The sequence below is a fragment of the Artemia sp. Qi Xiang Cuo genome, chromosome 14, assembly GCF_049724085.1.
Source record: "Artemia sp. Qi Xiang Cuo chromosome 14, ASM4972408v1, whole genome shotgun sequence".
Lineage (NCBI taxonomy): Eukaryota > Metazoa > Arthropoda > Branchiopoda > Anostraca > Artemiidae > Artemia > Artemia sp. Qi Xiang Cuo.
Window position 1 is genome coordinate 52,493,767 of NC_142807.1, and position 16,810 is coordinate 52,510,576.

General features: G+C 34.9%; 1 protein-coding gene across 1 annotated transcript; it reads left to right on the plus strand.

Moving 5' to 3' along the window:
* The first annotated feature begins 3,513 nt into the window (after positions 1 to 3,513).
* Positions 3,514 to 3,885, plus strand: LOC148944608 (uncharacterized). Its single transcript, XM_089099967.1, has one exon. The coding sequence runs from the start codon at positions 3,514 to 3,516 to the stop codon at positions 3,883 to 3,885; it is 372 nt and encodes a 123-aa protein (XP_088956093.1).
* Positions 3,886 to 16,810: the final 12,925 nt, after the last annotated feature.

A 16,810-nucleotide genomic window follows, 5' to 3' on the forward strand; every position in this document is an offset into this window, starting at 1 on the left:
TATAAAAATGTTTGTAGTTCGCTTTCATTTGATTCCTACTATAGTTATTTATAGAGATAGATTTTTTTTCGTGATTAAAGTTTCCAGTCGCTTAATTTTCTGATGGTTTTTTTTAGATTTATTTTTTTTTTTTTACTGGTGATAGAGAAAGTGAATTTATGTGTTTTTTGTGATTAATTTAAAATTATATTTAAAGATGAAGAAATACGAATATGTTAAAAATTTTGTATTTTGTTTTTCTCTTTATTTTAGTTGCTTATTTTTCTTCTTTAATAAAAGTGTTGTTTTTTTTTTATGTCCCAAGTCTCCTATGAAGATCTGTTACTGTACTCGTACTGTACGTAGATTATAACTGTCATAAGCTTTAATTTGTTTCTTAAATATAATATATAAAATTATAAACAACAATAAACTGAAGTATAGCAATCAAAATTTTATGCCCGAGTTTTAATCATAGATAATTTTGCCCCCCCCCCTCCCACTACAGTAAATGTTAACTGCGTCTCTATTTTTAATGAATCATATCTGTATTGTTTTCAATTTTCCCCTTTTAAAAAAGAAGTTGTTTAGTAGTTGTAGCGATTTATTAAAAAGTTGCTGTTGTAATTCAAGTAGTTGTAGCAGTCATGATTTATAGTTGCTGAGTACACTCCAGCTTAGTAATATTTAGCATACGAGGGGTCGCTGAAATTCAGATATCACGTACGCCAGAAAGCGCTTGTCAAGCATCGCGGGAACTATGCCACGCGCAGTGGAATCGTGCGACACTTGTGGCGCTCCAAGATAAACACGAGGTGGCGGGATACCCCCTTGGTAGCATGTTAGTTTGATGTTATATATGTTTTGTTGAGACAATTGTATACACATGTACATAAATAATAATTTAGGAACATATTACAAACTTTATCTTAAAGTAGAGACTACAGAGTGTCCAGGATTATTTTTCATATCATTTGACAGGTAATATTCTTTTCTTTTTTTACTTCCCTGTGAGAAAAATATTATTTTATGATCATTGTTACGTAATAATAGCATTTTTATTAAGTTTAGGCTGTGCATATACACCTTTGTCTGCATTTTTTATTGTATCAATTTAGAAACTATGAATTCCCTTTGGGTTATTTTTTTGCTTTGTTTCTTTGTTTTTTAGGTGACTGAGTTTAATCTTTAAATTAAAATAAAAAAAAATTGAATTTGTTTTTTAGGTGATTGAGTCCATAGGGTTAACGAAGACAGGCAGTGTCAAAATAAGAAAAAAAAACAGTCTGACATGAGCATTAACAGAAAAAGAAATAGGCTTATATTCTCCCGTTTTGTCATGGAATCATCTCTTTAAATATTTTTTTTTGCCGCTTTTTTTGTAATTTTCTATAAACAGGCTTGACAAGTTTATTGATGCAACTGATGTCTGACTAACGATTACTTTATATTCAGGGCCGTATCCAGGATTTTTTTTTAGGGGGAAGGCGTTACAAAAGGACTTTTTTGGGGGGAGGGGGGGGGGGTTACAAAAAAATTTTATATTCATTTTGTTACGTTTTTCGAGTCGGGCAAACATTTCAGGGGGGGGGTCGACTCCCTCTGGATACGGCCTTGCTTATATTCACAAAATCAGGCAAGTTGCGCAAAACGCAATGGAGTGCGGACACAGTACTGCATTGCACAGTAAAACTACCAAATGCTGGTCATTCTTCCCCATTAAGGCTAGTCCCCCCCCCCCCATTTTCTTTAATTACAACCAAAAAAATTATCTGTTATTATTTTAAATTACTGGATATTTTGAAGGGGTAACCAAATACAGTAAACGATTCTAGGCGCCCCCCCCCCTTTCTGAAAACTCCCCCACGTGCAAAATTGAGCAGCCAAAATGAAAGTATGACAAATAAAAATAATGAAGAACAAGGAATTTTGGACCATTTTACCCATAGTCTAAAATATAAGCAGAATGTATGGTTGAGAGGGGGGGGTTGTTAGTTATCGTAACAGGGTAAGACAAATATAAAGGAAAATAATTTGAAGATATGAAATTAGTAGCAACTGTGGAAGAATTCCTTTATGATGGAAGCGCACAGAGATAACAGGCTGGGAACAAGAAGCACGAGTAATTACTTCCCGTAGGTCTGGTACTGACCAGATGCGTCACTAGCCAAGTTTTCATTTTTCGGGGAGGGAGGTGATGGATTTACCGATGGCTGGTCATTTTACTGACTAATTTGAAAGATTTAAATTTCCCTCATTTTGTAGATAGGGGCTTGAAAACTCCAGAGTAGGATTCTCTAATATGCTGAACCTATTGGTACGATTTTAATTACGATCATTTTCTGTTTTGGGGGGGGGGGGTACCATATTTCGAAAACCAGGCAAATTTTCTCATGCTTGTGGAGTTTATGCGTAACATTAAACTTAATAAACTTTATATATTTGGAGTCAGCATAAAAAACCAATTCCTAAGATGTATTATTTGTAATCGAAATTCGTTTTTTTTTTAGAGTTTTGGTCACTATTGGCCGAGTCGCTTCGTAATTACAATTCGGTACCACGAACTATTTTGATTCTACATGTATTTTGGAAATTAGGTAGAATTCCCATAATCCCTTTTCCCTTCCTTTTATTTGTCTTTATTTCCCTTTGCAACTCAATTTTTCAAATGGAGAGAATTCTCGGGGGGGGGGGGGTATTCTGGGCCCCACAGTAAATGATGTCATCTCTCTTCCATTCTTTTCTTGAATTCCGTGTTTTCTATTTGATATTTTTTGTTTAACGGTTACAACGTATCGATCTTGATTTTGGCGTTTTTGCTGTATTTGATACTTGTGAGTCGGTTTGTTTCAGAGTAAAAACGGTTTGTGAATTACTGCGTTGTTCTTTGAACATTTTTCATGGAGCAAACCCTACTTTTTTTTCTTTTTTTAATGATTTTAGTGTCAGGTTAGAGTCAGTTGGGTTTTTTTTCTATTATTTTCTGGAAGCAATGGTTCTAGCGCATTTTTTATGTTAATAAATGAAACTTGTACTTTGTTTATATTTTAAATAAATCAAATACTTGCATAATTTTACGTCAATTCTCTCCTTTTCTTTTGTTTTGGCCAATAAAGTTTATATCTTTAAGAAGTTGGGTTTCGTATTTCTTTTATAAACCGGATAGAAACTGATAGGTAGTGAAAAGAATTTGTTTTCCTAGAAAGTAATAGGTGTCGAATCCTCAAAACTAAACTTTGAAACCTAGGAGCCTAACAAGAAGTATTGGGGAGGGGACTACCACTCTTCCCCCTTTTTGTGTTCAATATTTCCATGAGGCTTTAGGTTCCGTTACTGTCAATTATCTCTTGTAATACATTTGGAAATATTATACCCGCTGGAAAGAGGCCTTATCATTTTGAACCCCTGGAAAAGAGGAACTGTATACGGATCGAAAAATTTAATTGAGGAAGTATTTGGAGAACGTTTGTCCAATCAAAATTTCAATTAAAGGATCGTGTAATTTTAGCTTCGTTCAACAAAGAAGTGAGTAAAATGAAAGCGAAAATTGTCGGTCGCCTCCCAGGAGAATACAAATCTTATAAAAGTTATGATTCTGTAAAAGAAAAAGAAGGAATTGAATTCACTACAGAATTCCTCAATTCAATTGATACTGCACATTTAAAAATAAAGAAAAATACAATCGTCATGCTTAGGCGTAACTTAAATATTTCAGGAGGGATGTGTAATAGAACCCGCCTTATTGTTACTGAATTATGTAACAAAGTAATTAAGGCGAATATAATTACTTGGGAAAAATCAGGAAACAAAGTTCACATTTCTCGATTTACGCTCGACTCTAGTGAAGGTCAATTGGATGTACTCTTCAACGACATCAATGTCCACTTCGAACTGCATTTGCCATGAATATACCATAAGTCGCAAAGCCAAACTTTTGAATTTGTTGGCGTCGACCTCAGTACTCCTGTTTTTAATCATGGTATATTGTACGTGGCATTTTTCGGGCTAAAAGGCAACGTAGCTTAAACGTTCTGCTACCCCCTGAAAATGAACGACAAACATATACTGCTGTGTGGAAGGAAGCCCTGACAACTGCCAACAAAACATCTTATTGTTAGAATTATCTGTCTTTTTATATTAATTAAACGACTAATAATTATGTATTTATTTGTTTATAGATTTTTTCCCGAAATTGATTTCATAGTTTTTTGTTGTTTTTTTACTGGCATATTGACACATCTGGCCACAAGAAACAAACGATTTAAATAGGTCACAACTTTGAGTAATAATTTGTGGTTTTCCCAGGGTGTTTGTATCGAACCAACGGTGACGTCATGACAAAAGCTGAGGCTCACATTCCCGGCGGTTAGAAGACAAGCGACAATAAGAATCTATATATACAAGCCTGCCGCGTAGCCGTACCAGTGCCCGGTACTCTATATAAGAATCATATATATCAGTTTTGTCAGTCTTATGCAAGGTTTGATGGTGACAGATTAGGTTATATATCTCAGAAATGGGTTGAAAACCTGACTGAATCCAAGTAGAGAAAAGGGAAATTCAGACATTCACCGATGAATGTCGACATGTCTGGGTTATACTAATGAGCTCTTTCTGCGAGCACTGTTCGAAAAAAGTTAAACTTTGATGGAATGAGCGGGCTTTGAGGGAAATATATCTCCCGAGAATGGTTCTGTACCGTTCAAGTCTTCCCTGGTCGATCTTTGATTAAAAGTCCTCAAGAGGTCGTTACGGAGAGATCTGATGGCCCAATTGAACAGCTTGATTAAAGTTGCTGCATTTTTGCACCAACCTCCGTGGGATGTCCCAAGTATAAGAAATAGTTGCTATACAGTATTTTGAAGGTTAGATTGTAAATGAGTGGTTGTGATTATTAGACTTATAGAGACTTGTAGAAAGATGACTTGAAGGAGATTATCCATTGCATATACTGTACGTAATTTGTTTATGTATTTTCCATCTTGGAATGATGTTTTCTTCTCAGCGGTGCAATTTGCTGTTTACTATTGTTGCTACTATAAACTTTAAATCAACCGAAACATGGAGTGTAGGTATTTGCTGATACATAAAAGTGCTCCACACTTTTGCTCCATATAAAAGTGGAGTTACTAGAGAATAACTCAAATTTAGTACAGGAAAGGGTACTTGTTAATTATACAGAAAACACCCAAGAAGTGAAGTTAGGTTAATTCTAATGAAATATACCATGATATATGACAAATATATAATACTTTAGAAACAGAATTATGGAAAGCTGGCCGCTCAGAACGCGATACACTGAATGCCTAACCGCCTCTGTATATTAAATGTTTAATTAAAAAATACCTAAATTGTAGTTTTTCTCACTCGAAATAAGAAAATTACAACCAATTGCAGAGAGGCAAACTGATTTTTGTCAGATCTTCCAGAGAGAAATTCTTGAGTATGTTCCGTATAATTAACAAGTACCTATGAAAATAACTAAGGTGAAGTCTATAAGGACTATAAGGTCTATAAGTCTATAAGTCTATAAGGACCAAGGTCTCGAAGCGAAGTTCGTAGCTAAATAACACATTCTATGCTCTAAATCCACATGTCCGACGAAAATTATATCAAGCGTCATAATTAACAAGTACCTATGAAAATAACTAAGGTGAAGTCTATAAGGACCAAGGTCTCGAAGCGAAGTTCGTAGCTAAATAACACATTCTATGCTCTAAATCCACATGTCCGACGAAAATTATCTCAAGCGTCATAATTAACAAGTACCTATTAAAATAACTAAGGTGAAGTCTATAAGGACCAAGGTCTCGAAGCGAAGTTCGTAGCTAAATAACACATTCTATGCTCTAAATCCACATGTCCGACGAAAATTATCTCAAGCGTCATAATTAACAAGTACCTATGAAAATAACTAAGGTGAAGTCTATAAGGACCAAGGTCTCGAAGCGAAGTTCGTAGCTAAATAACACATTCTATGCTCTAAATCCACATGTCCGACGAAAATTATCTCAAGCGTCAGACATAATAGCAAATAAGATATATTAGTAAGAGACATAAAAGAGTAAGTCTGAATAAAATTCAACGATAAAACTGTGGTTGACCGGACCAAGCTTGGCCCGGTCCCGGATGTCCTGGTCCTGGATGACCAGTTCCAGGATGGCTTGACCCTGGATGACCAGTCCCAGGATGGTTTGGCCCTGGATGACTTGGTCCTGGACCCGGTGGTCTAAACTGCGCAGCTTGATCAAAGTTCGGAGACTTTCCTTGGAAGTTCGGTGGAAATCTAGGTTGTTGTCCAGGAAAAAACGGATTTGGAGGGGGCTGCCTGAAAAAGACAAAAATTTATTATTTACACAATTTCTTATTTTTGAAACACGTGCCATGCCCAAAATAATTCATATCTCTAACAACTAAATGATGAAAATGCCTCTTACAAATTACCCCCATAAGACTGAGGAAGTATGGAATATAGATTCTATTTTGTATTTTTAGCAAAATATTTTTTGATGAATGAACGAAATTTTTTTGTGACATTGTGGAAACCCTGACTGTGTGACCTGTGATTTAATACCACTTAATTGATTTATTATCACTAAAACTTTATTAATTGCTGAATTTGTAATCTTAGGTGGAGAGTTCTAGGCTCCAAAGCTAGGTGCTTAGCTATGGCTCGTTTTAGTTGAGTATCAAACTGAGCTGCCAAGACAAGGAGATCTAACGACACGTGTGTTGAGGCATAAACGTCTAGCAAAAAACGTAGGTGAACGTTGTTTTATGAAAGCCCCTAATTCTTGTTTGAATATGGTGTCTTGATTCGTAATGTATTTACGAAAAAAGGCAAGGAAAAGAAAAGCAATAAAACAATAAAATAGATGACCAAGTCAAAAATATTTACAAGAAAAGCGAAGAAAAAAAGACAATCTCCTAGAAAGGGACATACTCATGTAAATGTCTTTTGACGACATCTTATAAATCTGACATACGTCTTAAGAAATTAGGTTTGAAAGAATTGTTGTTCAAGCTATGCCTTACAAGGGGAGGGACATGGAGATTCCCCGGGATTTGCTTGAAGGAAAAATAAAAAATTGGCAGTCTTAATTTTCTATGTTTTTGCAAAATGTAAGCTTCATAGGTGTTCATGACACTGGGATAACGCGTTACTTTTCTCCCGAGAAAATATTTGATCTATAATTTGTACGTTAGTATTCACCAATAGAATTTTTTTTAAAGAATACTACACTACATACATGCACATACCCGGGGGGGGGGGCTAAATCCCGAATTTTCTTGAATTCCTAGGTACTTCTTATACAAATTACCGATTCTTTTTTTCTTTTCTTTTTTTCTTTTTTTTTTTTGCAAATACCTTGAATAAATCAGATGTGGAGGTGAGAAACACGTTTTTCTAAGTTTACTTCCATTTAAAAAGTTGTTTTAGGGTTTTTTATTTTAACCCTTACTTTTATCCCAGCAAAATATTTAAACAAGTAGACACTATTATATATGTAGACGCTTATTAATATATTACATATAGTTGGTTTATTTGAAATTTCTCAAAAGTCTTCGGCTATTGGCTAAACTTTGCCTACTTTCTTAAAAAAGTTAAACATAAATCCATTCTAAGACCACACTGGGCTGTGCGTGACGCATGACAAACAAACCAAATATCCATCAATTATGATATAATTAAATAGCCAAGAAAACGAGTGTAATATCAGCAAGTGGACAGAAAAGAAGCGAAAAGGACAAAAGTAGATATTTCTGGAAGGACCTCCGCCAAGCCGTCTTCAGTGCTCATAAAAGAAGAAAAACTAGCCTTTTAACGAAATACCAAATATAGCAAAAGAAACATTCAATGTGTTTCTTCTACCATGAGGCTGTTGTGAAAAGCTGGCATAAAATTGTAAATACTATATTTATGACAAAAAAATGCTCATAAATCTTGTTGTAATTCAAGGAATTTAATGGGCGTAATTCATGTAGTAACGCTTTATCTATGCCCGGATACAGACCGGGGGGAGGGGGGTATTCCTTCCCAAATTGGTCCTCAAAACGAAAAATAGTTGGTTAGAACGCGTATTTTTTGTAATGTTTTGTGTTTTAACGCATTGGATAAAGTTTACATTTTGTTGTTTTAGGTTATATAAAAATGTTTGTAGTTCGCTTTCATTTGATTCCTACTATAGTTATTTATAGAGATAGATTTTTTTTCGTGATTAAAGTTTCCAGTCGCTTAAATTTCTGATGGTTTTATTTCGATTGATTTTGTTTTTGTTCCTTGTGATCGAGAAAGTGTATTTATTTGATTTTGGAGATTAATTTAAAATGATATTTAACGATGAAGAAATACGAATATGTTAAAAATTTTGTATTTTGTTTTTCTATTTATTTTAGTTGATTATTTTTCTTATTTAATAAAAGTGTTGTTTTTTTTTTATGTCCCAAGTCTCCTATGAAGATCTGTTACTGTACTCGTACTGTACGTAGATTATAACTGTCATAAGCTTTAATTTGTTTCTTAAATATAATATATAAAAGTAGAAACAACAATAAACTGAAGTATAGCACTCAAAATTTTATGCCCGAGTTTTAATCATAGATAATTTTGCCCCCCCCCCTCCCACTACAGTAAATGTTAACTGCGTCTCTATTTTTAATGAATCATATCTTCATATCTTTCAATTTTTTTAATGAATCATATCTTTATCATATTTTTAATGAATCATATCTTTCAATTTTCCCCTTTTTAAAAAGAAGTTGTTTAGTAGTTGTAGCGATTTATTAAAAAGTTGCTGTTGTAATTCAAGTAGTTGTAGCAGTCATGATTTATAGTTGCTGAGTACACTCCAGCTTAGTGATATTTAGCATACGAGGGGTCGCTGAAATTCAGATATCACGTATGCCAGAAAGCGCTTGTCAAGCATCGCGGGAACTATGCCACGCGCGGTGGAATCTTGCGACACTTGTGGCGCTCCAAGATAAACACGAGGTGGCGGGATACCCCTTGGTAGCATGTTAGTTTGATGTTATATATGTTTTGTTGAGACAATTGTATACACATGTACATAAATAATAATTTAGGAACATATTACAAACTTTATCTTAAAGTAGACACTACAGAGTGTCCAGGATTATTTTTCATATCATTTGACAGGTAATATTCTTTTCTTTTTTTTACTTCCCTGTGAGAAAAATATTATTTTATGATCATTGTTATGTAATAATAGCATTTTTATTAAGTTCAGGCTGTGCATATACACCTTTGTCTGCATTTTTTATTGTATCAATTTAGAAACTATGAATTCCCTTTGGGTTATTTTTTTTGGTTTGTTTCTTTGTTTTTTAGGTGACTGAGTTTAATCTTTCAATTAAAATAAAAAAAAAATTTAATTTGTTTTTTAGGTGATTGAGTATAATCTATGGTCCATAGAGTTAACTAAGACAGGCAGTGTCAAAATAAGAAAAAAAAACAGTCTGACATGAGCATTAACAGAAAAAGAAATAGGCTTATATTCTCCCGTTTTGTCATGGAATCATCTCTTTAAATTTTTTTTTTTTTTTTTGTTCAAGTTCTTGCCGCTTTTTTTGTAATTTTATATAACCAGGCTTGACAAGTTTATTGATGCAACTGATGTCTGACTAACGATTACTTTATATTCAGGGCCGTATCCAGGATTTTTTTTTAGGGGGAAGGCGTTACAAAAGGACTTTTTTCGGGGGAGGGGGGGTGGTTAAAAAAAAAATTTCATAAAAAAAAATTTTATATTCATTTTGTTACGTTTTTGCGAGTCGGACAAACATTTCAGGGGGGGGGGGGTCGACTCCCTCTGGATACGGCCTTGCTTTTATTCACAAAATCAGGCAAGTTGCGCAAAACGCAATGGAGTGCGGACACAGTACTGCATTGCACAGTAAAACTACCAAATGCTGGTCATTCTTCCCCATTAAGGCTAGTCCCCCCCCCCCATTTTCTTTAATTACAACCCAAAAAATTATCTGTTATTATTTTAAATTACTGGATATTTTGAAGGGGTAACCAAATACAGTAAACGATTCTAGGCGCCCCCCCCCCGTTCTGAAAACTCCCCCACGTGCACAATTGAGCAGCCAAAATGAAAGTATGACAAATAAAAATAATGAAGAACAATGAATTTTGGACTATTTTACCCATAGTCTAAAATATAAGCAGAATGTATGGTTGAGGGGGGGGGGTTATTAGTTATCGTAACAGGGTAAAACACATATAAAGGAAAATAATTTGAAGATATGAAATTAGTAGCAACTGTGGAAGAATTCCTTTATGATGGAAGCGCACAGAGATAACAGGCTGGGAACAAGAAGCACGAGTAATTACTTCCCGTAGGTCTGGTACTGACCAGATGCGTCACTAGCCAAGTTTTCATTTTTCGGGGAGGGAGGTGATGGATTTACCGATGGCTGGTCATTTTACTGACTAATTTGAAAGATTTAAATTTCCCTCATTTTGTAGATAGGGGCTTGAAAACTCCAGAGTAGGATTCTCTAAAATGCTGAACCTATTGGTACGATTTTAATTACGATCATTTTCTGTTTTGGGGGGGGGGGTACCATATTTCGAAAACCAGGCAAATTTTCTCATGCTTGTGGCGTTTGATGCGTAACATTAAACTTAATGAACTTTATATATTTGGAATCAGCTTAAAAAACCAATTCCTAAGATGTATTATTTGTAATCGAAATTCGGTTTTGTTTTTTTTTTTAGAGTTTTTGTCACAATTGGCCGAGTCGCTTCTTACTTACAGTTCGGTACCACGAACTATTTTGATTCTACATGTATTTTGGAAATTTGGTAGAATTCCCATAATCCCTTTTTCCTTTCTTTTATTTGTCTTTATTTCCCTTTGCAACTCAATTTTTCAAATGGGGAGAATTCTCCGGGGGGGGGGGGTATTCTGGACCCCACAGTAAATGATGTTATCTCTCTTCCATTCTTTTCTTGAATTCCGTGTTTTCTATTTGATATTTTTTGTTTAACGGTTACAACGTATCGATCTTGATTTTGGCGTTTTTGCTGTATCTGATACTTGTGAGTCGGTTTGTTTCAGAGTAAAAACGGTTTGTGAATTACTGCGTTGTTCTTTGAACATTTTTTATGGAGCAAACCCTACTTTTTTTTTCTTTTTTTAATGATTTTTGTGTCAGGTTAGAGTCAGTTGGTTTTTTTTTTCTATTATTTTCTGGAAGCGATGGTTCTAGCGCATTTCTTATGTTAATAAATGAAACTTGTACTTTGTATATTTTTTAAATAAATCAAATACTTGCATAATTTTACGTCAATTCTCTCCTTTTCTTTTGTTTTGGCCAATAAAGTTTATATCTTTAAGAAGTTGGGTTTCGTATTTCTTTTATAAACCGGATAGAAACTGATAGGTAGTGAAAAGAATTTGTTTTCCTAGAAAGTAATAGATGTCGAATCCTCAAAACTAAACTTTGAAACCTAGGAGCCTAACAAGAAGTATTGGGGAGGGGACTACCACTCTTCCCCCTTTTTGTGTTCAATATTTCCATGAGGCTTTAGGTTCCGTTACTGTCAATTATCTCTTGTAATACATTTGGAAATATTATACCCGCTGGAAAGAGGCCTTATCATTTTGAACCCCTGGAAAAGAGGAACTGTATACGGATCGAAAAATTTAATTGAGGAAGTATTTGGAGAACGTTTGTCCAATCAAAATTTCAATTAAAGGATCGTGTAATTTTAGCTTCGTTCAACAAAGAAGTGAGTAAAATGAAAGCGAAAATTGTCGGTCGCCTCCCAGGAGAATACAAATCTTATAAAAGTTATGATTCTGTAAAAGAAAAAGAAGGAATTGAATTCACTACAGAATTCCTCAATTCAATTGATACTGCACATTTAAAAATAAAGAAAAATACACTCGTCATGCTTAGGCGTAACTTAAATATTTCAGGAGGGATGTGTAATAGAACCCGCCTTATTGTTACTGAATTATGTAACAAAGTAATTAAGGCGAATATAATTACTTGGGAAAAATCAGGAAACAAAGTTCACATTTCTCGATTTACGCTCGACTCTAGTGAAGGTCAATTGGATGTACTCTTCAACGACATCAATGTCCACTTCGAACTGCATTTGCCATGAATATACCATAAGTCGCAAAGCCAAACTTTTGAATTTGTTGGCGTCGACCTCAGTACTCCTGTTTTTAATCATGGTATATTGTACGTGGCATTTTTCGGGCTAAAAGGCAACGTAGCTTAAACGTTCTGCTACCCCCTGAAAATGAACGACAAACATATACTGCTGTGTGGAAGGAAGCCCTGACAACTGCCAACAAAACATCTTATTGTTAGAATTATCTGTCTTTTTATATTAATTAAACGACTAATAATTATGTATTTATTTGTTTATAGATTTTGTCTCGAAATTGATTTCATAGTTTTTTGTTTTTTTACTGGCATATTGACACATCTGGCCACAAGAAACAAACGATTTAAATAGGTCACAACTTTGAGTAATAATTTGTGGTTTTCCCAGGGTGTTTGTATCGAACCAACGGTGACGTCATGACAAAAGCTGAGGCTCACATTCCCGGCGGTTAGAAGACAAGCGACAATAAGAATCTATATATACAAGCCTGCCGCGTAGCCGTACCAGTGCCCGGTACTCTATATAAGAATCATATATATCAGTTTTGTCAGTCTTATGCAAGGTTTGATGGTGACAGATTAGGTTATATATCTCAGAAATGGGTTGAAAACCTGACTGAATCCAAGCAGAGAAAAGGGAAATTCAGACATTCACCGATGAATGTCGGCATGTCTGGGTTATACTAATGAGCTCTTTCTGCGAGCACTGTTCGAAAAAGATTAAACTTTGATGGAATGAGCGGGCTTTGAGGGAAATATATCTCCCGAGAATGGTTCTGTACCGTTCAAGTCTTCCCTGGTCGATCTTTGGTTAAAAGTCCTCAAGAGGTCGTTACGGAGAGATCTGATGGCCCAATTGAACAGCTTGATTAAAGTTGCTGCATTTTTGCACCAACCTCCGTGGGATGTCCCAAGTATAAGAAATAGTTGCTATACAGTATTTTGAAGGTTAGATTGTAAATGAGTGGTTGTGATTATTAGACTTATAGAGACTTGTAGAAAGATGACTTGAAGGAGATTATCCATTGCATATACTGTACGTAATTTGTTTATGTATTTTCCATCTTGGAATGATGTTTTCTTCTCAGCGGTGCAATTTGCTGTTTACTATTGTTGCTACTATAAACTTTAAATCAACCGAAACATGGAGTGTAGGTATTTGCTGATACATAAAAGTGCTCCACACTTTTGCTCCATATAAAAGTGGAGTTACTAGAGAGTAACTCAAATTTAGTACAGGAAAGGGTACTTGTTAATTATACGGAAAAAACCCAAGAAGTGAAGTTTGGTTAGTCCTAATAAAATATACCATGATATATGACAAATATATAATACTTTAGAAACAGAATTATGGAAAGCAGGCCGCTCAGAACGCAATATATTAAATGCCTAACCACCTCTTTATATCAAATATTTAATTAAAATATACCTACATCGTAGTTTTTCTCACTCAAAATAAGAAAATCATAACCGATTACAGAGAGGCAAACCGGTTGTGTCAGATCTTACAGAGCGAAATTCTTGAGTATGTTCCGTATAATTAACAAGTACCTATGAAAATAACTAAGGTGAAGTCTATAAGGACTATAAGGTCTATAAGTCTATAAGTCTATAAAGTCTATAAGGACCAAGGTCTCGAAGCGAAGTTCGTAGCTAAATAACACATTCTATGCTCTAAATCCACATGTCCGACGAAAATTATCTCAAGCGTCATAATTAACAAGTACCTATAAAAATAACTAAGGTGAAGTCTATAAGGACCAAGGTCTCGAAGCGAAGTTCGTAGCTAAATAACACATTCTATGCTCTAAATCCACATGTCCGACGAAAATTATCTCAAGCGTCATAATTAACAAGTACCTATGAACCTAACTAAGGTTTAGTCTATAAGGACCAAGGTCTCGAAGCGAAGTTCGTAGCTAAATAACACATTCTATTCTCTAAATCCACATGTCCGACGAAAATTATCTCACGCGACTTAAATAACAAGTACAAATGACACTAACACAGGTGAAGTCTATAAGGACCAAGTTCTCGAAGCAAAGTTAGTAGCTAAATAACACATTCTATGCTCTAAATCCACATGTCCGACGAAAATTATCTCAAGCGTCATAATTAACAAGTACCTATGAAAATAAATAAGGTGAAGTCTATAAGGACCAAGGTCTCGAAGCGAAGTTCGTAGCTAAATAACACATTCTATGCTCTAAATCCACATGTCCGACGAAAATTATCTCAAGCGTCATAATTAACAAGTACCTATGAAAATAACTAAGGTGAAGTCTATAATGACCAAGGTCTCGAAGCGAAGTTAGAAGCTAAATAACACATTCTATGCTCTAAATCCACATGTCCGACGAAAATTATCTCAAGCGTCATAATTAACAAGTACCTATGAAAATAACTAAGGTGAAGTCTATAAGGACCAAGGTCTCGAAGCGAAGTTCGTAGCTAAATAACACATTCTATGCTCTAAATCCACATGTCCGACGAAAATTATCTCAAGCGTCATAATTAACAAGTACCTATTAAAATAACTAAGGTGAAGTCTATAAGGACCAAGGTCTCGAAGCGAAGTTCGTAGCTAAATAACACATTCTATGCTCTAAATCCACATGTCCGACGAAAATTATCTCAATCGTCATAATTAACAAGTACCTATTAAAATAACTAAGGTGAAGTCTATAAGGACCAAGGTCTCGAAGCGAAGTTCGTAGCTAAATAACACATTCTATGCTCTAAATCCACATGTCCGACGAAAATTATCTCAAGCGTCAGACATAATAGCAAATAAGATATATTAGTAAGAGACATAAAAGAGTAAGTCTGAATAAAATTCAACGATAAAACTGTGGTTGACCGGACCAAGCTTGGCCCGGTCCCGGATGTCCTGGTCCTGGATGACCAGTTCCAGGATGGCTTGACCCTGGATGACCAGTCCCAGGATGGTTTGGCCCTGGATGACTTGGTCCTGGACCCGGTGGTCTAAACTGCACAGCTTGATCAAAGTTCGGAGACTTTCCTTGGAAGTTCGGTGGAAATCTAGGTTGTTGTCCAGGAAAAAACGGATTTGGAGGGGGCTGCCTGAAAAAGACAAAAATTTATTATTTACACAATTTCTTATTTTTGAAACACGTGCCATGCCCAAAATAATTCATATCTCTAACAACTAAATGATGAAAATGCCTCTTACAAATTACCCCCATAAGACTGAGGAAGTATGGAATATAGATTCTATTTTGTATTTTTAGCAAAATATTTTTTGATGAATGAACGAAATTTTTTTGTAACATTGTGGAAACCCTGACTGTGTGACCTGTGATTTAATACCACTTAATTGATTTATTATCACTAAAACTTTATTAATTGCTGAATTTGTAATCTTAGGTGGAGAGTTCTAGGCTCCAAAGCTAGGTGCTTAGCTATGGCTCGTTTTAGTTGAGTATCAAACTGAGCTGCCAAGACAAGGAGATCTAACGACACGTGTGTTGAGGCATAAACGTCTAGCAAAAAACGTAGGTGAACGTTGTTTTATGAAAGCCCCTAATTCTTGTTTGAATATGGTGTCTTGATTCGTAATGTATTTACAAAAAAGGCAAGGAAAAGAAAAGCAATAAAACAATAAAATAGATGACCAAGTCAAAAATATTTACAAGAAAAGCGAAGAAAAAAAGACAATCTCCTAGAAAGGGACATACTCATGTAAATGTCTTTTGACGACATCTTATAAATCTGACATACGTCTTAAGAAATTAGGTTTGAAAGAATTGTTGTTCAAGCTATGCCTTACAAGAGGAGAGACATGGAGATTCCCCGGGATTTGCTTGAAGGAAAAATAAAAAATTGGCAGTCTTAATTTTCTATGTTTTTGCAAAATGCAAGCTTCATAGGTGTTCATGACACTGGGATAACGCGTTACTTTTCTCCCGAGAAAATATTTGATCTATAATTTGTACGTGAGTATTCACCAATAGAATTTGTTTTAAAGAATACTACACAACAGACATGCACATACCCGGGGGGGGGGCTAAAGCCCGACGTTTCTTGAATTCCTAGGGACTTCTTATAAAAATTACCGATTCTTTTTTTCTTTTCTTTTTTTCTTTTTTTTTTTTGCAAATACCTTGAATAAATCAGATGTGGAGGTGAGAAACACGTTTTTCTAAGTTTACTTCCATTTAAAAAGTTTTTTTAAGGTTTTTTATTTTAACCCTTACTTTTATCCCAGCAAAATATTTAAACAAGTAGACACTATTATATATGTAGACGCTTATTAATATATTACATATAGTTGGTTTATTTGAAATTTCTCAAAAGTCTTCGGCTATTGGCTAAACTTTGCCTACTTTCTTAAAAAAGTTAAACATAAATCCATTCTAAGACCACACTGGGCTGTGCGTGACGTATGACAAACAAACCAAATATCCATAATTATGATATAGTTAAATAACCGAGAAAACGAGTTTAATGTCAGCCAGTGGATAGAAAAGAAGCGAAAAGGACAAAAGCGGAGATTTCGGCAAGGACCTCTGCCAAGCCGTCTTCAGTGCTCATAAAAGAAGAAAAACTAGCCTTTTAACGAAATACCAAATATAGCAAAAGAAACATTCAATGTGTTTCTTCTACCATGAGGCTGTTGTGAAAAGCTGGCATAAAATTGTAAATACTATATTTATGACAA

Coding starts and splice junctions, on each gene's coding strand:
- LOC148944608 (XM_089099967.1), top strand. CDS start 3,514: ATGAAAGCGAAAATTGTCGGTCGCCTCCCAGGAGAATACAAATCTTAT.